The 25,706-nt window shown below is 54.6% G+C and overlaps 2 protein-coding genes across 2 annotated transcripts in view; one reads left to right on the top strand and one right to left on the bottom strand.

Moving 5' to 3' along the window:
• LOC112120888 (hydroperoxide isomerase ALOXE3-like) overlaps positions 1 to 25,706 on the top strand; it is a 263,609-nt gene that overhangs the window by 99,425 nt on the left and 138,478 nt on the right. The window lies entirely within an intron of this gene.
• Positions 23,304 to 25,706, bottom strand: part of LOC112112926 (arachidonate 12-lipoxygenase, 12R-type-like) — a 32,646-nt gene continuing 30,243 nt past the window's right edge. The window contains exon 11 of the mRNA XM_026660333.1: positions 23,304 to 23,483. Coding sequence (XP_026516118.1) covers positions 23,304 to 23,483 — 180 coding nt within the window. The remainder of the gene's footprint in view (positions 23,484 to 25,706) is intronic.

Below are 25,706 nucleotides of genomic sequence, written 5' to 3'. Positions count from 1 at the left end.
CCTTCGAGCACCGCTTGCAGAGGCAATAACGTCATTGTTACTTCACATTCATGTATTCTTTATTACTTCATCACACAACTAGGGGGATAATTGCAAAGGTAGCCCGGGATGGGTGGGGGAGGAGGGAAGGAAAAGGACACACTGTAGTTTAAAACTTTAACTCTTATTGAAGGCCAGCCTTCTGATGCTAGGGCAATCATCTGGGGTGGAGTGACTGGGTGGCCGGAGGCCCCCCCACCGTGTTCTTGGGCGTCTGGTTGAGGAGGCTCTGGAACTTGGGGAGGAGGGCTGTTGGTTACACAGGGGCTGTAGCGGCGGTCTCTGCTCCTGCTGCCTTTCCTGCAGCTCAACCATACGCTGGAGCATATCAGTTTGATGCTCCAGCAGCCGGAGCATCGACTCTTGCCTTCTGTCTGCAAGCTGACGCCACCTATCATCTTCAGCCCGCAACTTGCTCTGTTCATCCCTCGATTCAGTTCTGTAAACATTTCATCACGCGTCCTTCGCTTCCGTTTTCGAATATTCACTAGCCTCTGTGAAGGAGAACGATTTGCAGCTGGTGGATGAGAAGGGAGAGGTGGTTAAAAAGGATACATTTTAGAGAACAATGGGTACACTCTTTCACGTTACATTTTGCTGTTCACATTACACAGCAGATGTGCTTTCGTTACAAGGTCGCATTTTTCCTCTTATATTGAGGGCCAGCCGGTTTGGTGTGAGAGATCACTCACGCAGTGCCAGGTCACAGATTTCAGCTTGCAAGCAGCCATGGTAAGACACAGTCTTTTGGCTTTTTTAACCTTCTTAACATGTGGGGATGGTTTCAAACAGTACTGCTCTCATTAACCATACCAAGCACCCGTTGGGTTGGCCATTTAAAATGGGTTTGCAATGTAAAAGGAGGGGCTGCGGTTTCAGGGTTAACGTGCAGCACAAACCCAACTAATAACCCTCCCCCACACACCCAATTCTCTGGGATGATCATTTCACCCCTCCCCCCACCGCGTGGCTAACAGTGGGGAATATTTCTGTTCAGCAGACCAGGAAGGGGCACCTCTGAATGTCCCCTTAATAAAATTGCCCCATTTCAACCAGGTGACCGTGAATGATATCACTCTCCTGAGGATAATAAAGAGCGATAAGGAATGGATGTTGTCTGCATGCCAGCAAACACCGGGACCATATGCTGCCATGCTTTGTTATGCAATGATTCCAGACTACGTGCTACTGGCCTGGCGTGGTAAAGTGTCCTACCATGGCGGACGGGATAAGGCAGCCCTCCCTAGAAACCTTTTGCAAAGGCTTTGGGAGTACATGAAGGAGAGCTTTCTGGAGATGTCCCTGGAGGATTTCCGCTCCATCCCCATACACGTTAACAGACTTTTCCAGTAGCTGTACTGGCCGCGATTGCCAGGACAAATTAATCATTAATCATTAAACACGCTTGCTTTTAAACCATGTGTAATATTTACAAAGGTACACTCACCAGAGGTCCCCTGTGTGCCCACAGGGTCTTGGATGAGTTCGGGGGTTACTGATTCCAGGTCCAGGGTGATAAACATATCCTGGCTGTTGGGGAAACCGGTTTCTCTGCTTCCTTGCTGCTGTGAGCTATTTACATTATCTTCATCCTCATCTTCCTCGTCCCCAGAACCCGCTTCCCTGTGTGTTTCTCCAGTGAGGGTCTCATAGCACACGGTTGGGGTAGTGGTGGCTGCACCCCCTAGAATGGCATGCAGCTCCGCGTAGTAGCGGCATGTTTGCGGCTCAGCCCCGGACCTTCCGTTTGCCTCTCTGGCTTTCTGGTAGGCTTGCCTTAGCTCCTTAATTTTCACGCGGCACTGCTGTGCGTCCCTGTTATGGCCTCTGTCCTTCATGGCCCTGGAGACCTTTTCCAATATTTTGCCATTTCGTTTACTGCTTCGGAGTTCGGCCAGCACTGATTCATCTCCCCATATGGTGATCAGATCCCGAACCTCCCGTTCTGTCCATGCTGGAGCTCTTTTGCGATCCTGGGACTCCATCACTGTTACCTGTGCTGATGAGCTCTGCGTGGTCACCTGTGCTCTCCACGCTGAGCAAACAGGAAATGGAATTTAAACATTCGCGGGGCTTTTCCTGTCTACCTGGCCAGTGCATCTGAGTTGAGAGTGCTGTCCAGAGCGGTCACAGTGAAGCACTGTGGGATAGCTCCCGGAGGCCAATAACATCGAATTCCGTCCACACTACCCCAATTCCGACCCCCTAAGGCCGATTTTATCGCTGATCCTCTCGTCGGAGGTGGAGTGAAGAAACCGGTTTAAAGGGCCCTTTAAGTCGAAAGAAAGGGCTTCATCGTGTGAACGTGTCCAGGCTTAATTCGATTTAACACGGCTAAAGTCGACCTAAACTCGTAGTGTAGACCAGGCCTAAACAATCCCAGTCCCCTCAGCCTGTCCTCATAAGTCATGTGCTCCAACCCCTAATCATTTTTGTTGCCCTCCGCTGGACTCTTTCCAATTTTTCCACATCCTTCTTGTAGTGTGGGACCCAAAACTGGACACAGTACTCCAGATGAGTACTCACCAATGCCTAATGGAGGGGAATGCTCACATCCCTCGATCTGCTGGCAATGCCCCTACTTATTCAGCCCAAAATGCCATTAGCCTTCTTGGTAACAAGGGCACACTCATATCCAGTTTCTAATCCACTGTAACACCTAGGTAATTGCTTCAGAAGTCCCCAGCAGTCCATGTGGCTTCACACACACACACACACACACACACACACACCGAGGCTTTTAGCACAAGATTCCTGCTCACTGCAAACCAACTTTGGGACAGATTCTGCCACATTAAAGAAACTATTGCTCAGTAGAAACAATGCAAAATTGTGTGCCACTGTTGCAACAGTCAACTCAGCCAGCAAACCCCTAGTTTGCATATGTACTTTAGCCAAAGATGCAAGGACTTTGTAACCTCCCACCAGCTCTAATTCTGCAGTTTCCCTGGCAATAAATCCTTCTCCTGGATCAGGTCCCTCCTGACCACAGAAATTTCAGCCCACGTAGCTCTCAATCCAATGAGTAATTAACCATTACATTTGACAGCATGCATATGCTCACTGCTTGGTTGTGTAGAAGCAAGCTTTACAAATCCTGTGTGGAAAGAGGCAGCAGCTGGGCTCTGAGAAGCAGCAGCTTCGTGTGTTACTTGTTGCCTGTTCCCACACTCAGCAAGGGATGCTTATTCCTCAGGTGCTCAGTGAACTTACAATTATAGCACCTCTTGGGCTCCTCTGCTTGTTGTGACAGACCCAGACCAATGGGGTACAGGAGTCTGGTAGAGGGAAAATATACTGGTCACTGGATGCGTAGTTTTCTGTTCCCTGAGTGACCAGACCTATTGGGATCCAGGAAGTGGGTGGGCGAAGCCCGCCCACTGCTAAAGGATCCCCCCCAGCCTAAGGGGGGGTCCACAGGACCTGGAGACCAAAAAATTACGGGGGACAACTAATAAAAGAACAGGGACAGGAGTGAGGTCAAAGGGTCAAACGAAACAAACCAGATGGGGACACCGAGCAGAGAACCCCGGACAGCGCCCACTGCTCCTCGAAGGCGTCAAGGGAGCCAGTGGACGCCGTCCAGAGGAACTCTGCCTGGATACGTGAAAGAACGGAGGACCTGAAATATGACCCACAGTCACAGGAAACTCCATCGGTCAACCTCCTCACTCTGGTTTTATAGATGGCCAGTTTCGCTAGGGCCAGAAGGAGGTTGACCAGGAGGTCCCGCGACTTTGTGGGGCGACAGATAGGGAGTGCATAAATAAAAAGGTGAGGAGAAAAGTGCAACCAAAATCTTAACAAAATATCCGTGAGGAGCCGGAATAGGGGCTGCAGCCTGGCGCACTCCAGGTAAACATGCGCCAGGGTCTCCCTCACGCCGCAAAATGGGCAGGTGTCTGGGATAGGGGTAAACCGCGCCAAGTACACACCCATGCTCACGGCTCCGTGAAGGAGCCACCAACTGATGTCCCCGGTGGGCTTCGGGATCAGAGCAGAATAAAGGCTGGCCCACTGGGGCTCCTCACCCTCCAGAGGTGGAAGAAGGTCCCGCCACTTCGTATCGGGGCGGGACGCGAGGGTGAGGACATGAAGAACATGGAGCACTAGCGTGTATAGATGTTTCCTTGGCGCGGTCCGGAACAGAACCGGCTGTAGATGGTGCAGCCGGCTCATGGCAAATGGACGGGGAGGGGGCTGGTTGGGTCCACAGGGCAGGGGCCCGATGAAAAAGTCTGGAGGGCTCGGAGTGGAGGGTGGGCGGGGCATGCCCTCTCGCAGGACCCGGTCGAGATAGTCCCGAGCAGCGGGCGGCAAAGCGGCCCTCACCTCCTGAAGTACGTGACGGGGAGTATGAGGTCTGGAGAGCCCCATGCGCTGAGCGAGCGTCAGGGGATCCAGCCAGTCTCCCCGGTCGTAGTCCAGGAGGTCTCCGACTTTGGTGACTTCTGCTAGGACCAACCTCTGGCTCACCATGGGGGACTCCGCCACCTGCACACGAAGCTGGGGGTTGTGTAGCAGGGGCTCCGCGAGGAGATCTGCCCCCACGGTGGCCGCCATGGACCTGGTCACTGAAAACAGTTTCCAGGTCCGGAGGAGGTCCTGGTAGAAGACCGGCAGCTCGGAGAGGCCTCGCGGAAGACCTCTCGGATGGAGACAAAGGAGCTGCCGGTCATATCGGAGCCCTCGGAAGCGGCGCAGGAAGGCGTGCACCAATACGCTCCATGCCGGACTACCTGCATCATAAAGGAGCCTCTGCAGGGCCTGGAGGCGGAAGACGTGGACCTGAGCGTGCAGACACTTCAGGCCCTGCCCTCCCTCCTCCAGGGGTAGATGGAGAACCCCCGCAGAGACCCAGTGCAGTCCTGACCAAAAGAACTCCAGAATCAACGTCCGGAGGGTGGTCAGGAAGCCCGGGGCCGGGACCACGGTGTTGAGCCGATACCAGAGCATGGACAGGACTAGCTGATTGAGCACCAGTGCTCTCCCTCGAAGGGAGAGACACCGGAGCAGTCCTGTCCATTTCCGGAGCCGCTCCGACACCCTGCCCTCTAAACCTAGCCAGTTCTCCGGCGGAGGCGGATGCGTGGCAGAAAGGTAAACACCGAGATAGAGCAGCGGACCCGCGCTCCACCGGATGGCCTGAAGCGAGGGTGGGAGGGAGCTCGCCTGCCACCCGTCCCCTACCACCAGGCCAGAGCTCTTGACCCAGTTGACCCGGGCGGAGGAGGCCGACGAATAGATGGTCTGACAAGCCTCCACCCGCACCAAGTCACCCGTGTCCTGGACCACGAGGAGCACGTCATTGGCGTACGCTGACAGGACCAGCCGCAGCTCCGGCTCCCGCAGCACCAACCCTGCCAACCTCCTAAGGAGGAGACAGAGGAAGGGCTCGATCACCAGAGCATACAGCTGGCCCAAGAGGGGGCACCCTTGACGTACTCCTCGCCCAAAGCTGACCGGTTCGGTCAGGGTCCAGTTGAGCCTGACCAAACACTCTGCGGAGGCGTACAGCACCTGGAGAAAACCCACAAACTGGGGCCCAAAGCCAAACGCTCGCAGAGTGCCCAGGAGATACCCGTGGTCCACCCTGTCGAACGCCTTCTCCTGATCCAGGGACAGGAGGGCGAACGACAGACCATCCCTACACCCGAGTTCCAAGAGGTCCCGGACCAGTTACAAGTTGTCGAAGATGGTGCGGCCCTGGGCGGTGTAGGTCTGGTCTGGGTGGATCACGTCCACCAGCACGGACCCTAGCCGCAGTGAGATGGCCTTCGCTATGATTTTATAGTCCGTGCTGAGGAGTGAAATGGGATGCCAATTCCGTAAATCGCGGAGGTCCCCCTTCTTCGGCAATAAGGCGAGCACGGCTCGCCTGCACGAAAGAGGGAGGACCCCGCCCTGCAAGGACTCGTCCCAGACGGTAACAAGGTCCGAGCCGAGGACGTCCCAAAACACGCGGTAGAACTCCACGGTCAGCCCGTCCATGCCCGGAGATTTATTGGTGGGCATGCGGCGGAGGGCTTCCGAGAACTCGGCCAGAGTGAGAGGCAGCTCCAGCCGGTCTCGGTCACCCGTGCTGACCATCGGGAGTTCATCCCAGAGCATTCTGCAAGCGTTAGGATTGGTCGGATCCGGGGAGAAAAGGCCTGCGTAGAAGGCCCTGGCCCTCCCGCACATTTCCGCCGGATCCGTGAGGGGGGTGCCATCCTCTGCCAGAAGGCAGGTCACGTGCTTCTTGGCCCCCCTCTTTTTCTCCAGGGCTTAGAAGAAGCGGGAGCCGCGATCCATCTCCCGAAGGAGGCGGATGCGGGATCGAACAAAGGCACCTCGGGCCCAATGGTTCTCGAGGGTCCGGAGCTCTTCCCGCTTCTCCCGGCACGCTCCGCAGAGGGATAGATCAGCGGGGCTGGTGGCCAGACGCCTCTCCAGCTCTAAGACCTCCCGTTCCAACTGCCCTATCGCCGCATCCTTCCGTCGGCTGGCGCCCCGGGTGTAGTCACGGCAGAAGAGCCGGGCGCGCACCTTCCCCAGGTCCCACCACCGCCGCGCCGAGGGAAAGGCACGCCGCTGCCCTCGCCAGGCCAGCCAGAACTCCCGGAAGGACGCCACGAAGCCCACATCCTCCAACAAGCTATTATTAAAGTGCCAATAGGCCGGCCCCGGCCTCTCCGCGCAGAGAGAGGCTGTCACGGTGGCTAGATGGTGATCTGAAAAAGGGGCCGGCCGGACGCTGGAGGAGTGGGCCCGGGAAAGATGGAAGCGTGACATATAGATGCGGTCCAACCGGGAGTGGTGCGACCTATGGACCTCCACCCGGACAAAAGTGAATGTCGAAACGTCATCCGGGTGGTGGTCGCGCCAGACGTCCACCAGGGAGTGATGTTCGATGATCTCCCGGAGGACATCCGCGGCGGCCGGGTGCTGCTCGGTCCCCGAGCAGTCCCGTTCCTCAAGGGTGGCGTTAAAGTCCCCGCCCAGGACCAGGCACTCGCCAGGATCCAAGGTGCCGAGGAAGGCGGACGCCTGTTGATAAAAACACAACCTCTCCGGGCCCAGTGTCGGGGCGTAAACATTGACGAGATTAACCACAAACCCCTCCATGCGGACCCGGAGGTGCAGCAGGCGGCCTGGCACAGCCTCGGCGACCCCCAGCACCTCAGGCCGTAGGTCGGGGGAGAACAGCATCGCCACTCCAGCCGTACGAACTGTGAGGTGGCTAAAATAGACCCTGTCCCCCCACTCCAGCCGCCAGCTAGCTTCAGTGGCCAGATCCGTATGGGTATCCTGCAGGAAAATCACAGAGTACCCCCCCTCCCAAAGGAAGGAGAGCACCTGGCTCCTGCGGAGACCCATCCTACAGCCCCGGGTGTTTAATGTTGCAAAGATGATCGGTGCCATAAGGAGGGCTGGGGGGGATCCTCGCCGGCAAAGACGCTCACGGCCTCCATCGGGCCACGCAACAATCCGTGACCTACCCCGTGGGCAATTAAGGAGTCACGGAAGAGGCGGACCCGTTGGTAGGCTGCAGCGGCCTGCCTCCCGGTCCTCTTACCCTCCCCCATGAGGGCCCTCGTGGCCCGGAGGATCTGATGAAAATCCCCCCATCGCTGGAGTGCAAGCTGTACCTTGTTGCGGGAGCCATGGACGTCCTCAAGGAACTCCCGTAGCTCCTCTCTCAGCGTATGGGGGGGGGTCACTGATCTATGGCTTTCCCCCAGTGGGGCCCCTGTCACAGCCCCGTGGCCCACCGAGACGGGCAAGCAGGGGGCAGACCCTCGACGTGGCGTCCAATGGGCCGACGCCACGTGGCCCGCCTCAGATCCTGGCTCAATGGGGGGCGGCGGAGGGAAAATAGCAGCCCCTGGTGGGTCGGGACATGGAAAAACAAAGGCCGCTTCTTGGGGGTCATCCTCTGGGATATAGAAGGAGACAGCCCCAGGGGCGGCAAAAGCATCACGGGAAGTGGAGGGGACAGGGACGGGGTCGGTGTTAGGGGTAGGGCTGGAATCAGGAATAGGGACAGGGGAAGGGGCGATATTGGGATCAGGGGTCCCAGCAGCCAAGCCACTGGGTGGGGGGGTAACACCCCGCAAATGGGCTCAGGGATTTGCGGGGAGGGAGGTGGGCCCTCGGCGATGCCGGACTCGTGCTCCAAGGCAGATGGTAAGGTCACGGCATCCGTAGGTGGAGAATCAACGATGGGGCCCCCACCCGGAAAGGAGGTCGTCTGCCCCTCAGCCATGAGGGAGTCCCCTGGCGACTCGGGTCCCAGTTGCATGGCACTGGCCGTCACCTCAAGAGGCTCGGTGGCCGCTAGCGGGGTGCCATCTGCAGCCGAGTTGGTGGAAGAGTCCAGGGGCTCCTTGGAGGCGGGAGTGGAAGCAGTGGGTAAGGGGATGGAACATGGGGAAAGGGGGGCTGAGGCGAGGTCGCTCAGATCGAGGCCCGCTGGCAGAGGGTCGTCCTCCCCCTGGGTAACCGGGGTCAGACCCAGGGCCTTGATTTCCTCATAAATGGAGGGGAGATCGCCGTCCACCACCCCAGGGCTCTCCCCGCCAGCACCCGAAGCGACGCTCGCCTTGGTGCTTGTAGGGGCTTCAGATTGTAAGGGGGCGAGAGGGGCTCCATCAGGGGCTTTCATAGGAAAGGACTCTGGAGGAGGGGCAGTGCTATCCTCTGATGTTGCCACGTCTTCCCCAGCCGGCAATGGTGGACAAAATCCACCCGGGGTAAAGCGGAAGGCTCAGCATCGGTGACCCCCTTCCTGGTCTTCCGGGGGGCTACCGCATCAGATGGGAGGAGCGGAGCTCGAGCCTTCCGCTTGCCCCGCTTCCCCTGTACTAAAGACCAGCCCTCCATGGCATCATCTGGGGGCTGGCTAACAGGTGTTGGGTCAGGGAGCAAGGGCGAAGGCTTAGGGACTCAGGGAGGTAATGGTGGGGTAGCATGTAGGAGGGAGGATTCTCCCTGGGGCATACCCTCTTCTATGCCCGGCGGTATCCCTACCTCACCCTCCTCCACAGGCCCCACCAGATCGCAGGAGGCAGAGGCGGGGCCCTCCCGCTCGTCTAGGCGCACTGGGGGAGATACCCCTTGGGCCCGAGCGGAAGCATTGGTGGGCAGGAAAGGAGGAGGGGCGGCTTCGGGCGCCGGGCAGCTAGGGGCGCCGGCGATGACGGGGCCGGCGCCCTGCCGGGGCTCGGGGGTCTCGGATGTCCCTCCGTGCCGGGCCAAGGGGCAGTCCCTCCGGACGTGTCCCATCGCCCGGCAGAGGTAGCACCGGGCCTCCCCGTTGAATAATGCACCCGGTAGCGGGCCCCCTGGTAGGGGACCAAGAAGGACCCCTCGAGTGCCTCACCGTCACGTGCCGCCGGCGGCAGTTGTAACTGTACCTGCCAGCGGAATGAGAGGACATGACGGAGGGCGGGGTCTTTGCAGCCCAATGGGAGAGGGCTGACCACAGAAATCGGCCTCCCCAGGGTAGAGAGGGCGGGTAACAGGGCGGCATTTGGAAGGAAGGGAGGGACAGAAGTCAGGACCAGTCGGGCGCCCAGGTCTTCTAGCGGCTCCAGGGGGACATACACGCCTCCCACCGCCAGGCCCTTCTCCACTGCCTCCTGGGCGGCGGCCTCCGATGCTAGGAAGAAGACGACCTTTCCATACATCTTGGAGGCCACCACAATGGCCGTGGGCCCCACCACCCTCGCCAACGCCCACACGTAGGTCTCCACGTGGGGCGAGAGGGGTACCAGGAGGCAACGGACGCCGTGCTTCCTGGTCAAGGTGGGGAAGGGGCCCCGGCCACTATAGATGGTAGCAGAGGCGGTGGATGGGGGAGATGACGTAGCGGCAGGTGGGGGGGGCCGCCGCCACCTGGGTGTATGCCCTGGGGGCCGGGGGAGAGACACCCACAGAGCTGGTGGAGGGAACAACAGGGAGGGACGCTGCGGCCGGTTGCGGGGCTGTGGCAGTGGGGGCACCCCCTGCCATGGAGGGCCTGGTTTTTTTAGTGGGGTCTTTACCCTTCTTTGTGCCCTGGCCCTTCCTGCCAGCTGGGGGGACTTCCCCAGAGTCAGAGGGGGCGAGGGACGTGGCAGCAGCGGTCACCTTGTTACCTGCCGCTGCCGGTGTTCCAGCAGGGGTGGTAGCAGGTGGCTCGGCAGCGGCGGTTGAGGTAGAGGCTAGGGGGGACGATGGTGGGGCGGGTGGAGGAGGGGCAGCAGGGTCTGCCCGAGGGGTCCCACTCACCTCATCCCCTGCCATAATGAGGACAGGGGAGAACAAACACTGGAGGGGGGGTAGGGAAGGGGGAAGTAGGTCAACCACTCCTCCCCGCTAGGCTGCAGGCAGGGGAGGAGGGTGCCAAAAAAGGGGGTGGGCTGGATGGGGGGCTATCAAGGGCTAGGGGTCAGTCACTGATTCGGAGAGGGTTTCCGGCTCCTCTAGTCGCACCAAGGAAGGGGGGATATAACAGCATAGGGGGGTGCAGTGAAACAGGGTCAAACTAAAATGGGGAGGGGCACAAGTGCATGGGAGGGGACATGGGCACACGAGGGGAGGGGCTAATCAGGGCAAGGGGACGCAGGGAGAAGGGAACAACCAGGCTGGGAATGGGGCAGAGGAACCACAGGGCTAGCTTCAGAGGCTGGGGCGGGTCAAACAAAGAAAGGCTGCAGAGGGAAAGGGCGGGGCAGGCAAACAAACTGGAGCTAGCGAGGGGCTGGGGCAAGGGAGAGGGGCAAAAGGCTGCAAGGGGCAAATGGGTAGGTAGCAGGGGTAAAGCTGGGGGCTTGCTACGGGGGGAGAGGGTCAGTCCAAAGGAGGGGGCACGTGCACCCACGTGCGCTTGTAACAAAAAGGAAAGGCAGTTTAGGCTGGCTGCTGTATCAGGCCCAATAGTGGCAACAGGGCGTGGCAAGCCTAGGTGAGCAGCTGAGTCCCAGAGGTGAGTAGCCGGTGGGGGTGGTGGAGGGGGCAACGATGATGGTGGTGGTGGGGATCGGGGGGGGGGACACAGATGGACCAGGGGGCAGGCTCCACACCACACCCCCTGTGTCCCCACAAACACAGTCTAGATTCCCCACCACAAGAGCACAGTTCAAAAGTTACTCAGTCCGGGAGGGCCCCCTCCACGGTGGTCTGTAGAATTCCTACGTGCTCCCCCACTGGCAGATGGTCTTCTTCTCCTCGGGGCTCCAGCAGCTCCCAGCAGCAAACGCAGCAGCTCCAGGCAGCAGTCTGGTGGCCAGTAGGAAGGACCCTTCTCAGGTGGAGGTGGTGGTGGCATCCCCAGCAGCAGGAGCAATGGCTGGGGTCACTCCCTCCCCTCCTCTGGGGAGTGGGCCAGCAGGCCCCCCCCAAGGGGCTGTAGCTGGAGCAGCAGCAACCAAGGGTGTGGGTGGGTCTAGCAGCCAGCCAGCAAGCAGGTAGTAAAGAAAGAGGAGGAGCAGCTCCCTCCCTCCAGGCTAGAGGGCTACAGGAGAGTGATCTATTAGTCCCAGGTCAGACAGGGTTTCTGTTCCCTGAGTGACCAGAGCAGGGGCTGCACTAGAGTAATCAGGAACCTGCTAGAACCAGTTAAGGCAAGCAGGCTAATTAGGACAACTGGAGCCAATTAAGAAGAAGCTGCTAGAATCAATTAAGGCAGGCTAATCAGGGCACCTGGGTTTTTAAAGGAGCTCACTTCAGTTTGTGGTGAGAGGGTGAGGAGCTGGGAGCAAGAGGCACAAGGAGCTGAGAGTGAGAGGGTGTGCTGCTGGAGGACTGAGGAGTACAAGCGTTATGAGACACCAGGAGGAAGGTCCTGTGGTGAGAATAAGGAAGGTGTTTGGAGGCGGCCATGGGGAAGTAGCCCAGGGAGTTGTAGCTGTCATGCAGCTGTTACAGGAGGCACTATAGACAGCTGCAGTCCACAGGGCCCTGGGCTGGAACCTGGAATAGAGGGCGGGCCCGGGTTCCCCCCAAACCTCCCAATTGACCTGGACTGTGGGTTCTTCCAGAGGGGAAGGTCTCTGGGCTGTTCCCCAACCCACATGGTGAATCTCTGAGGCAAGAAAATCCACCAATAAGCGCAGGACCCACCAAGATCGAGGAGGAACTTTGTCACACTGGTGTCAGAAGTGGGATCTTGGGGTGCACAGCGCGGCGGAAGGAGGGTGATTTAAAAAAAAAAAGGAGAGGGTTTATTTTTTTCACCACAATGCATGACGTAGTGCGGGCACTGATACAAGCTACGGTGGCCCAGCAGGAGGCTACCTGTGTCCAGGCAGCTGCCCAACAGGAGGCAGGGCGGCTGCAGCAAGAGACTAATCGCCTGCTGATGGACCAGGCCTCTCAAGACCGAGCTATGTTGCGGGAACTGGTAAACCAGGTAAAGTCCCCTACAGAGCTGAATCGTGGTCATGATGGGACATGGCTCATACGGGCCAGCCATTGGCTGCAGAAAATGACATGGGAGGATGATGTAGAGGCATACCTTCTGGCCTTTGAGAGGCCCTGGCCTTGAGAACAGTGGTCTGGCATCCTTGCCCCATTCCTGTGTGGGGACGCCCAGAAGGCTTACCATGATCTGCCTGAAGAGGCTGCGGCAGACTACCCCCAGCTGAAAGCAGAGATCCTGGCCAGATCTGGGGTAATGACAGCAGTGCGGGCCCACCAGTATCACAGTTGGAGGTACCAGGAAGACAAAACCCCGCAGTCCCAATTGTATGACCTCATCCATCTCTCACGAAAGTGGTTCCACACAGAGTCCCGGAGTCCGGAAGAGATACTAGCGGTTCTGGTCATCAACCGATACATGAGGGGACTACCACCAGACCTTCGTGCCTGGGTAAGCCAGAACGAACCCTCCACCTATGACGAGGTTGTCGCCCTGGTAGAGATGCGAAGGACAACGAGGGAGCTGACCCGACCAGTTAAGGAAGAGGCACCCCGGGTTAAACTAACAGCACCAAGCCCTAAAGTTCGGGTGACTGGGCCACCAGGAGGGCCCAGGTGGAAAAAGAGAGAGGCTGAAGGCCCATCAGAGGCCACAAAGAGTCAGAGCACTGAGAGAGAAGAGGATCGTGATGTTAGACTGCCCAAACCAAGAGACCGGGGAACGCCTAGGGCTCCATACAGATGTTATGCCTGCGGGGAGTGGGGCCACATAGCTGCACAGTGTCCCAATGCTGAGGAGCCTATGCAGTGTAACCTGGGGAACTGGGCAGATCCATGCTCCCTAATCCACCTTGTGGGGGTCTCACTAACCCCACATATGTATACCAGACCAGTGAAACTAAATGGGGTAGGGACCACGGCACTGGTTGATTCGGGGAGTGCTATCACGCTTATCTCAGGGAAGCTCGTGAAGCGTAGTCAGCTGCTGTAGACTAAACCTAAGGGGATAACATGTGTCCATGGGACAGTTAGTTACTACCACACCATCCCAGTAAAAATCGAGATCCAAGGGAACACTACTGAGGTAGCAGCAGGTGTAGTCCCTAAACTTCCATACCCGGTGCTCATAGGGAGGGACTTCCCAGGGTTTGGAAACTTACTCCCGGTAGGGGGATTGGAGAAAGATGGGGACCCTAAAATTAATGAGGCATCCACAGCAGACTGTCAACCCCCAATCTTCTCTGAAATATCCCCAGATTTGTTCTCCACTCCCAGACAGGGTAGAAAGACAAACGGGAAAGAAGGGCAGCTAAGGCCTTGGGAACCCGAATACTGACCCAAAGCCAGAGGGTCGCTCTCGTAGGTAGGCGGACCCGCGCAGCTGAAAAGGCGGCCACGCAGGAGGGAGAAGCACCTGAGTCTGACCCCCACCCTAATGCTTCTGAACCAGTAGAGGCAACAGAGACTGGGCCCCTAGATCTTGGGCAGATTAGCCCCGAGAGAGGAAATTTTGGACGGGACCAGGCAGAAGACCCAAGGTATGACAACATTAGGAAGGAGATGACTGAAATAGATGGGGTCCCCGTGGAAGGGAAAACCCAGGGACCAGGACCCTACTTCATAATGAAGAAGGATCTCTTATACCGGGTTGCACCAGTACAGGGGCAGAAGGTACAGCAGATCCTAGTGTCACGGAGTATGGGGGAGTCAGGGCCCTGCATCCCCGGCGTCCCGCGATTCACCATGACTCTCAGCCAACCAGTAAAGCAGAAGGTTTATTTAGACGACAGGAATACAGTCCAAGACAGGTCTTGCAGGCGCAGACAACAGGACCCCCTCAGTTAGGTCCATCTTGGGGTCCCCGGGCACCCTGGCCCCCTTGGGAGATCAGAGCCCTGTCTGCCTCCCAGCCCTAGTCACTAGCCAGCTTCTGAGACTCTCTCTTCAGCGACCCCTCCCACAGCCTTTGTTCAGTTTCCCGGGCAAAGGTGTCACCTCACCCCAGCCCCCTCCTGGGTTCTCATGTTACAGGCTCAGGTATTTTCAGTCAGTCTCCCATCCCCCAATGTAGACCATCCCAGCCACACTCCCCTGTCAGCATTCACAGACCACAGTAAGAACAGTCTCAGTTCTTCACACCTAGTACCTCAAAAACACCAGAACGCTGTATTAAGTCTCGCTCATAGTCCTCTTTTTGGGGGGGCATTTGGGGGTAGAGAAAATCCTGGCATGAGTCCTATGATGGTTCGTCTGGGCCGGAGTACATGAAGAAGTGCGGAGGTACTGTGCGTCCTCCCCGGAGTGTCAGCTGCACAGTCCCCGTCCCCACTTGAGGGCACCTTTAGTACCCTTCCCATCATAGAGGTCCCCTTCGAGTGAATAGCCATGGACCTAGTGGGACCCCTGGAGAAGACAGCTCGGGGCCACCAATATATACTTGTTGTTTTGGACTATGCTACTTGCTACCCAGAAGCCGTCCCCCTGCGGAACACGGCCTCTAAAACTATAACCAAAGAGCTGGTGGGGATCTTTGCCCGAATGGGGCTACCAAAGGAGATATTAACCAACCAAGGAACCCCATTTATGTCGAAGCTAATGAAGGACCTCTGTATGCTGCTCCATATACATACCCTGAGAACTTCGGTCTACCATCCGCAGACTGATGGGTTGGTAGAAAGGTTTAACCGAACCCTCAAAGCTATGATAAGGAAGGTGGTAAGTCGGGATTAGAAGGATTGGGACACCCTACTACCCTACCTTATGTTCACTATCTGGGAGGTACCTCAGGCCTCAACTGGGTTTTCCCCCTTCGAGTTATTATACAGGCGTCACCCCCGCGGCATACTAGATATCTCCAAAGAGCTCTGGGAAGAGGAACCCAATGAGAGGAGAAATATAATAGAGCATGTAATGCAGATGCGAGACCGGATAGCCCAGGTTACCCCTATTGTACAGGAACATTTGGAGAAGGCACAGGAGGCCCAGAAAACCCATTACAATCGCTAGGCAAAAGTGCGACAGTTCCAACCAGGGGATCGGGTTATGGTGTTGATACCCATGGCAGAAAGCAAGCTTCTGGCCCAATGGCAGGGGCCCTATACGGTGGTTGAACCCGTGGGGGAAGTAACCTACAAGGTGCGGCAGCCAGGACGCAGAAAACAAGAACAGATTTATCACGTTAACCTTCTGAAACCCTGGCATGCACAAGAGGCATGCACAACGGTCCAAAAAGACCTAACCCAGGAAAACAAGCCTTCCAAACAGGTGAGAGTGTCTCCCGATTTAACACCAGACCAGAAGAATGAGGTGTCTGAGATGATCTTCCGGAACCAAGATGTGTTCTTGACAAAACCGGGTCGAACAACCGAGACATATCACCACATTGTCACGAACCCTGGGGCCAGAGTAACAATGAGGCCCTATCGGGTGCCAGCGGCAAAAAGGGAGGAAATAAAAGCAGAAGTAAAAAAAATGCTGGAGTTGGGGATCATCGAAGAATCACACAGTCAGTGGTCCAGCCCAATCGTGCTGGTGCCCAAACCTGATGGCACCACAAGATTTTGCAACGACTTCCGGCGACTAAACGAAGTATCCCAGTTCGACGCGTACCCCATACCTCGCATAGATGAGCTATTGGACCGTCTGGGTAATGTCCGGTACTTGACTACCCTAGACTTGACAAAGGGGTACTGGCAGATTCCCCTTGCAGAAGACGCAAAGGAAAAGACTGCGTTCTCTACACCAGAGGGTCTTTTTCAATATACTGTCCTCCCTTTTGGACTACATGGGGCCCCAGCTACCTTCCAGCGCCTCATGGACAAGCTATTACGCCCGCATAACAGTTATGCTGCTGCCTACTTGGACGATGTGGTCATTCATACCCCAGACTGGGAAACCCACCTGAAGAAGGTGGAGGCAGTCCTCGATACCTTCAGGCGAGCTGGCCTTACAGCAAACCCTGCCAAATGCGGTTTACAGAGGCCAAATATCTTGGCTACATTGTGGGAAAAGGTCTGGTAAAACCCCAAGTGAGCAAGTTAGAGGCCATCCAAAATTGGCCCCGACCAAGTCGCAAGAAACAAGTCCGGGCGTTCCTAGGTGTGGTGGGGTATTATGAACGATTTATCCCCCACTTTGCCACAAGGGCAAGCCCCCTGACAGACCTAGTGAAAGCCCATGGACCTGATCTGGTGAGATGGTCTGACGCAGCAGAGGAAGCATTCACAGACCTACGGACTGCCCTCTGCAGTAACCCCGTACTGATAGCCCCTGATTTCACCAAGGAGTTTATCCTGCAGACGGATGCATCGGAAGTAGGGTTGGGGGCCGTTCTATCACAGATGGTCAGGGAGGAGGAACACCCAATTCTATACCTCAGTCGGAAACTCCTTCCAAGGGAACAAAAATATGCAGTGGTGGAGAGAGAATGCCTCGCTGTAAAATGGGCCATGGAAACATTGCACTACTACCTGCTCGGGTGCAGATTTGTGCTCGTGACCGACCATGCCCCTCTTCGATGGATGCAGCGGAACAAGGAGAAGAACACAAGGGTGACCAGATGGTTCTTATCCCTCCAACCTTTCCAGTTCCGTGTGCAACACAGAGCAGGGAGCCGTCATGGCAAGGCCGATCGTTTGTCACGTGTGCACTGTCTAGCATCCCAAGCTGCCCAACCCCTTGGCGTTAAGCAGCGGGGAGGGATATGTGACAGACCCAGACCAATGGGGTACAGGAGTCTGGTAGAGGGCAAATATACTGGTCACTGGATGAGTAGTTTTCTGTTCCCTGAGTGACCACAGCAGGGGCTGCACTTGAGAAATCAGGAACCTGCTAGAACCAGTTAAGGCAGGCAGGCTAATTAGGACACCTGGAGCCAATTAAGAAGAAGCTGCTAGAATCAATTAAGGCAGGCTAATCAGGGCACCTGGATTTTAAAAGGAGCTCACTTCAGTTTGTGGTGAGAGGGTGAGGAGCTGGGAGCAAGAGGCGCAAGGAGCTGAGAGTGAGAGGGTGTGCTGCTGGAGGACTGAGGAGTACAAGCGTTATCAGACACCAGGAGGAAGGTCCTGTGGTGAGAATGAGGAAGGTGTTTGGAGGCGGCCATGGGGAAGTAGCCCAGGGAGTTGTAGCTGTTGTGCAGCTGTTACAGGAGGCACTATAGACAGCTGCAGTCCACAGGGCCCTGGGCTGGAACCTGGAATAGAGGGCGGGCCCGGGTTCCCCCCAAACCTCCCAATTGACCTGGACTGTGGGTTCTTCCAGGGGAAGGTCTCTGGGCTGTTCCCCAACCCACATGGTGAATCTCTGAGGCCAGAAATTCCGCCAATAAGCGCAGGACCTAGCAAGATCGAGGAGGAACTTTGTCACACTGTACAGGAAATTTGGGATGAGTAACAGGGGAATGGGGAGGTGAACGTCCAGCCTCCTTTTTCCCAGGGGAAAAATGGTGATTTTGATTTTCCCCAACCCTATACCCCTCTGCCAGTGGTTTATGTTTAATTGCAGCTTGTGCTTGCTCATAAGAGTCTGCATACCCAGCTAATTCACCCACAGCATTCACGTTTTTATCCCACAAATACTGTTTTACATCATCACTGCACATATTCAGGAATTGTTCCTGAGTAACCAAATCGCACATTCCTTCCAAGCTTGTAATGCCTTTCCCCCTCACCCACTTATCTACCAGATCTCTCATTTCATTTACATAAGACACATTACTCAATCCAGATCCCCTCTTAAAATGCCTGAATTTAATCCTGTAGGTTTCAGGTGTAACCTGAAACTGTTTCAAAACCAGTTCCTTAAATTTCCTATAGTTTGAAACATCATCTATAGGCATCTTACTGAATATGTCCAGAGCTCTGCCACTCAATTTGACTATCAATATAGTCATCTTTTGATCTTCAGGGGTTGCATGGAGGGTGCATAGTCTCTCAAAGGTGATGAAATATTTGGCAATATCGCTGGATTCATCATACTGTGAACATAGTCACTCCCATTTGTGTGTTTTTGGGGAAGTGGAGGCAGCAGCTGAAGGGTTTTGTCTCTTCAACCCCATGACAGCCAGCTCATGCTTCTGGGCATCAATCTGGGCCTCTATAGCTCTCTTGTGGGCAGCCTCCTCCCTGGCTGTTTCTGCATTAATTTCTAATTGTCTTAATTCCATCAGTCTTTTATGTTTGTTTTCCTTCTCTTTTGCTTCCAATCTAGCCAGCTCTAGTTTAGTAGCTGCTTCACTGGTAGTCATTTTCCTGCTTTCTTATGCTGGGCCACACCCCCTCTGCAGTTCACTGAAACTGGGATGCACTCAGCTCAGGGACTTCTTAGTTAACAGAGACTTTCCCAGCGCCCAGTGTTCAGACTTTCTGGGTAATTTGCAACCTGTGGAGTTCAACTTCTTCTGCTCTTCACTCTTACTTATTTTGCTTCCTTTTCTGTCCCTATTTCCCTTACCCAAAATAAGCAGACAGAAAATAACAAACCAGTAACCATTTCATCTGTTCTCCAGCCACCACACTTAAAGCTCACTTAAAATCACTACTAGTATCTCAAAGCAATCAGCTGTGCACAGACCCTGCTCTACTACGCCACTGTGATGGGTTGGATCACAGAAACCCCCTGGGGCTGCCAACTGATGTGCCAAGACTACTTCTGTCCCTGCTTTCCCTGCCCTCTCAGCTTGGGGCTTCAGTGCCCTGCCTGGTTTGAGCCAGACTCGCTAGCCTGCTGCAAACCCAGACCCAGGTCTGAACCACGTCCCCTAACAGCTGTAGGCTTAATTGAAAGCAGGTTAAGAAGTGTTCCTGTCTTTAACACTCAGATGCTCAGCTCCCAATGGGGTCCAAACCCCAAATAAATCCATTTTACCCTGTATAAAGCTTATACAGGGTAAACTCATAAATGGTCTGCCTTCTATAACACTGAGAGAGATATGCACAGCTGTTTGCCCCCCCCCTCCAAGTATTAATACATATTCTGGGTTAATTAATAAGTAAAAAGTGATTTTATTAAATACAGAAAGTAGGATTTAAGTGGTTCCAAGTAGTAACAGACAGAACAAAGTGAATTACCAAGTAAAATAAAATAAAATATGCAAGTCTGAGTCTAATAGAGTAAGAAAACTGAATACAGACAAAATCTCACCCTTAATGGTGTTCCAGTAAGCTTCCTTTTACAGACTAGTCTCCTTCTAGTCTGGGTCCAGCAATCACTCACACCCCCTGTAGTTACTGTCCCTTGTTCCAGTTTCTTTCTTGGGGGGAGGGATAGCTCAGTGGTTTGAGCATTGGCCTGCTAAACCCAGGGTTGTGAGTTCAATCCTTGAGGGGGCCACTTAGGGATCTGGGACAAAATCAGTACTTGGTCCTGCTAGTGAAGGCAGGGGGCTGGACTTGATGACCTTTCAAGGTCCCTTCCAGTTCTAGGAGATAGGATATATCCTTGGGGATGGAGAGGCTCTCTCTTGAGCCAGCTGAAGACAAAACAGAAGGTCTCCCAGGGGTTTAAGTAGACTTTCTCTTGTGGGTGGAGACCCCCTTCTCTCTCTTATGCAAAGTCCAGCTCCAAGATGGAGTTTTGGAGTCACATGGGCAAGTCGCATGCCCATGCATGACTCAGTTTTTACAGGCAGGAGCCATTGTTTACATGCTACCCTGAACGTCTTCAGATAGACTTCTTATGTGGATTGGAGCCTCCCAAGGTTCATTCTCCTTTAAGTGTTTCTTGATTGGGCACGTAATTTGCACATTCCTTTCTCAAGAAGCTGACCAAATGCTTTACTAAGGCTACTTAGAAATCAAGCAAGTACACAGCCAATATTCCTAACTTCAAATACAAAAATGATACATGCATACAAATAGGAGGAATGTATTCAGTAGATCATAATCTTTACATAGATACGTTACATGGCATATATAGCATAAAACATATTCCAGTTATGTCATATATATATATTCATAAGCATATTTCCATGAAGCCTTATGGGGTGCACCATCACACTACGATTCTATGAAGACAGGACACTGGGCTAGATGGACCTTTGGTCTGACCCAGTCTGGACATTCTTATGTTCTTATGACAGTCCATCATGGCACGCTATGCAAGACCTGTTGGCCTCCAGCTGTGGAATCCCTTCATTTCTGTACCCCCTGTCGCAAGACCTTGTTATGTAGGTGTCAAGGCTGTATCCTCACTTTGAACTTTAGGGTACAAATGTAGGGGCCTGCATGAAAACCTCTAAGCTTAACTACCAGCTTAGCTTTGGTCCCGCTGCCACCATCTCAAGAATCCCCTCCCTGGGAAGCCTTGAGAAACCTTTCACCAATTCCCTGGTGAACACAGATCCAAACCCCCTTGGATCTTAAAACAAGGAGAAATTAACCATCCCCCCTCCTTCCTCCCACCAACTCCTGGTGAATACAGATCCAAACCCCCTTGGATCTTAAAACAAGGAGAAATCAATCTGGTTCTTAAAAAAGAAGGCTTTTAATTAAAGAAAAAGGTAAAAATCATCTCTGTAAAATCAGTATGGAAAATACTTTACAGGGTAATCAAACTTAAAGAGCTCAGAGGACCCCCCTCTGTCTTAGGTTCAAAGTACAGCAAAACAAAGATAAACAGTCTGGTAAAAGGTACATTTACAAGTTGAGAAAACAAAGTAAATCTAAGACGCCTTGCCTGTCTTTTTACTTACAAGTTTGAAATAGGAGAGACTTGTTTAGAAAGATGGGGAGAACCTGGATTGATGTCAGGTCCCTCTCAGTCCCAAGAGCGAACCACCCCTTAAAACAAAGAGCACACACAAAAGCCTTTCCCCCCCCCAAGATTTGAAAGTATCTTGCCCCCTTATTGGTCCTTCGGGTCAGGTGTCAGCCAGGTTACCCGAGCTTCTTAACCCTTTACAGGTAAAAGGATTTGGAGTCTCTGGCCAGGAGGGATTCCATAGCACAGTACACAGGAGAGCTGCCACCCTTCCCTTTATAGTTATGACAGTAGGGCTGAGCTGCATCTGTACCTTCCATTTCAGATGCTTCCACTCTGCGGTCAAGCGTCCTGATATTCACGCTATTTGGTGTCATGTCCTTTTTATACGCCTTTTAATAATAATAATATCCGATTCCATCAGGTTCCCTTTTCGACGACGGTATCTGGGCCATCGCATCACATCCGTGTTTGATGTTCATTTCATGGGCTTTTGAATTCACGTACATGTTCGCAGCCAGGGAAAAAGCAGAAATCTCTTAAGCTGCACTAAAAGGCAGCAGCGGCTTTGAGGTAGATGGAAGAAATCTAGCCATTAGACCGGGGTGGTTGGGGGTTTATTTTCTTAGCCCTCTGTTCCAGCTTTCTCAAAGGCCTTGGAGCCGGGGCAGTTCTTCAATCGCAATAACTCATAATTCCCAGGCCTTAATTGCTGATCAGGGTTAATTAAAGCCACAGATGTCCTTTAACTCCTTCCTGTCCAGTGCAGGGTTTGGACACAGGTATGTTGCTACCCATTGACACATGGCTTGGTGTTGGCTGGATGATTTCACTTGAACCTGGTGCCTCTCTAACCCATGAGACCCCTGTTCCTCTCCCAGGGCCAGGGAGAGCTCCCAGCCCCCCCGGCTCTAACCACCAGTCCCCATGTAAGAATGCTGGTTCTTGTGGGACACTTCTGAGAGTGTCAATTCAGGACAAATTGCTTAAAGCAGTGCAGTTACAGCCCAAGGCTGGGTTTCCTTTAATAATAAGGCAAACCAAACCAGCCAAACAAAGAAGACTTCGGTCTCACCCCACTGGCTGACCACAAGTCACACAAACAATTCCCTTAGACATTCCAGTTTCCCAATATCACCACCAGTGCCACTTGTTATGGGGACGAATGGTTATGAAAACCAATACCCCAGTAAAAGAAAAAGATTTCTTCCTATCCCAAAGGACCAAGCCCCAGACCCAGATCAATATACAAATCATATCTTACCCACAAATCACGCTGTTGCCAATCCTTTAAACCTTTAGATTCTATTCATAAAAGAAAGAAATACAGAGGAGAGTGAAAACTGGTTAAAGAAATCAATTACATACACTAATGGCAAAGTTCTTGGTTCAGGCTTGTAGCAGTGATGGATTAAACTGCACGTTCAAATCAAGTCTCTGGAGTACATCCACAGCGGGATAGGTCATTCAGTCCTTTGTTTAAAGCTTCATTTTGTAGCAAAGTCCCTCCAGAGGAATGAAGCAGGATTGAAGACAAGATGGAGATGAGGCAGCTGCCTTTTATAGTCTCCTCCAGGTGTAAGGACACCTCTTTGTTCTTACTGTGGAAAATTACAGCAATATGGCATCACATGGGCAAGTCACATGTCCATGCATGACTCAGTTCTTTACAGACAGCAGCCATTGCCCACATACTATCTTGAACGTCCCCAGGAAGGCTTCTTATGTGGATTGAAGTCTTCCAAGGTCCATTGTCAGTTAAGTGTTTCTTGACTGGGCACTTAACTTGCAAATTCCTTTCTCAAGCAGCTGACCAAATGCTTTACCAAGGCTACTTCAGAATTAAAACATATTGATATACAAGTACATAGCCAATATTCATAACTTCAACTAAAAAAATGATGCATGCATACAGATAGCATAATCAAAATCAGCAAACCATTACTTTTTCATAGACACCTTACTGGACAACCTTTGTACAACATTTGCTGCAAATATATAACAGTGGTTGGAGAGAACCCAGGAGTCCTGGCTCCCAGCCCCCCCGTGCTGTACCCCACTAGACAGAATCAGCCATTCAGAGTGAACCAGTCTGTGGTTTATTGCACCCAGGACAGGATCTCAGGGACAGCATTGCCAGCGGCTGCATGGGGGCCGTCCCTGGGGCTCACCGGTCGGACTCAGATGGACGTGCTGTTCTCGATATGGTGGGGATCCAGGTAGCGGTAGGGGATGGGCAGAGATTTGTTCCTCTCTTGAATCTCCTGGGAGATCTGGGCCAGGTGCCCCTGGAAGGCTGCTTTCAGCTGCTTGGGCTCCTCCTCTACGAAGTGCTCATCAGGGTATGTGCCCAGGGATCTCTGCAAGGGAATGGGAGAGCGGTGAGAGACAGCATGGAAGGGCTCCATCACCTGGGGCTGAGATGCAGCCACCTCTAGGGCCAGGTGGCTGTTTATACAGAAACCCTCACATGCCCTAGAGAATGGGGCAGGTGTTTAACAGCTGTGTAGCAACACTGGGAAGAATTCAGGCCAGGGAGGGAAGGAGAACCCTGCAGCCAGTTAAAACAACACGGTGGAATTTATGGGTGTTTGAACGGAATCCCTCAAAGTGCAGCTGGGCCAAGACACCTGGGTTCATGCCCTGGCTCATGTGAAACGTCAGCAGGTCCTTTATTGTCACCACAAGGGGGGGGGAAGAACTCAGCTGAACAGCTCATTAAAGGGACACCCCCAGCCACAGCCCAGTGCCCCCTAGTGCCACCCTGGGGACAGCCCTGCCTGCCAGGGAAAGTGTCCCCTGCTGCTCGCACCCCACTCCCTGCACCACAGTGCCTCCTAACTCCCGTGTCCTCACCGAGTCCCCCGGCTCGCAGCAGAGGACCCAGAGGGTGTAGATGGCGACGCTGGTGCTGTTGACCTCCGGGATGGTGTCCAGGTAGTTCTCCAGGGAGGTGGTGCCCTTGGCCTGGGGTGGGGGGTTCCTCGTGGAGCCCGGGAAGTTGGGAATCCAAGCTCTGAGCTCATACTGCGGCCCAGAGAGACCCCCACAGTCAGAGGAGACGGGGACCCCCCCAGCCTAGCAAGGGATCCCGCAGCCCAGATGGGGACTGGCCTAGCCCAGATGGGGATCCCCCCCTGCCCTGACAGGGACTCCTCAGAGCCCAGCCAGGGATCCCCTCATCACCCTGCCCAGGAGGCACCAGCACAGGGAAGGTCTGGCTCAACCAAGAGACCTGGACACCCGGGGCTTGGTCAGAATCTCTCCCGCGGGCAACGGTTAGGAAAGTCAAGGCGGGGGTTGGGGTGCTGAGTGCGGCAATGGGGGAAGGTCCTGGGGGGCTGGGACATGGTCCTGAGGTGTCCTGAGTCTCACTGGGGTTGGGTGCTGGGTGGGGGATTGGCTGCTAGAGCAGGGTCCTGGAGAGTGAGGTGTCAGTGGGGTGGGGGGCAGGGTGGAGGTGTTGGTGGCTGGACCCCAGGGCCCCGTGTGGGGTGCAGGGTGGGGATGTTGGTAGCGGGATCCCAGGTCCCCATGTGGGGTGCGGGGATGTCGGTGGCTGGACCCCTGGGCCCCGTGTGGGGTGCAGGGTGGGGTGTCTGTGGCTTGATCCCAGAGCAAAGTAGGGGACAGGGAATGAGTCCCCAAGTGCCCAGGCTGGCCTCTCCCTACCTGCCCATTATTAAGGGCGGCATGCCGGGCCGAGCAGCAGTAGATCCACATGGTCAGGTACTTGATGAGCTCAGGGATGCTCTGCAGGGATGAGGGGAAGTCTGCGGGATAGAGAACAGGCGTCACAGACCTGGACCGGCGCTGCCCTGCTCCATGGCCTTGAGCTGGGACCCCTAGAGCCTGTTCGATGCCTCCCTCTGCTGGAGCCTCCCCTGGAGAGTCGCTCCCCTGCTCTGGGCCTCAGCTCGGCCATGCGCCATCTCCCCACCCTGCCTGTTATCATGGCAGGGATGTTCCCAGTCACCCCACAGCCCCATCCCACCACTGTGACAAAGGCCACCCTGTCCTTCCAGGGTCGGATACCTTGCTCCCAGTCTGGGGGTCATGACGCCCATGGACACCTGCTGGGATCTGGCCCCATTGACTCCAATGGAGAGAAACCCATTGACACCAGCTGGGATCTGGCTGACAGTCATGAAGTCTGGAGATGTCCCCCAGTGACCCTGCATGGAGCCCAGTGACCAACGGCTGCAGCGCTCTGCATTCACATGGCCCCTACCGGATGCCTCGTTCCCGAGGAAGCCTTCATGGAAGATCTCGTCTGCCCAGGCCTAAAGCTCGCAGTCGGCCAGGACATGGGCATCGCTGCGGTAATAGTGTCTGATGATGCCGGAGACGAAGCTGGAAAGAGAAGAGATATATATAATCTTGGTGGAGCAATGCAGGCTTCATTGCTCCCCAGTCCACCAGCATCAGTCAGCCAGCATCTGCAAACAGCCCAGTGCTACCACGCACCCTTGCCGGTACCTAGTGTCCCCTCCACTTCGCCCATTCCTAGCTGTGGGAGCATGACCTGGTGGCTAAGGCCTGGTCTACACTAGGACTTTAATTCGGATTTAGCTGCCTTAATC

This window comes from Terrapene carolina, unplaced genomic scaffold (genome assembly GCF_002925995.2).
Source record: "Terrapene carolina triunguis isolate 2854851 unplaced genomic scaffold, T_m_triunguis-2.0 Scaffold751, whole genome shotgun sequence".
NCBI classification, from domain to species: Eukaryota; Metazoa; Chordata; order Testudines; family Emydidae; genus Terrapene; species Terrapene triunguis.
The sequence above is the reverse complement of the archived record's forward strand: the minus strand, read 5'-3'. Positions and strand labels throughout refer to the sequence as shown.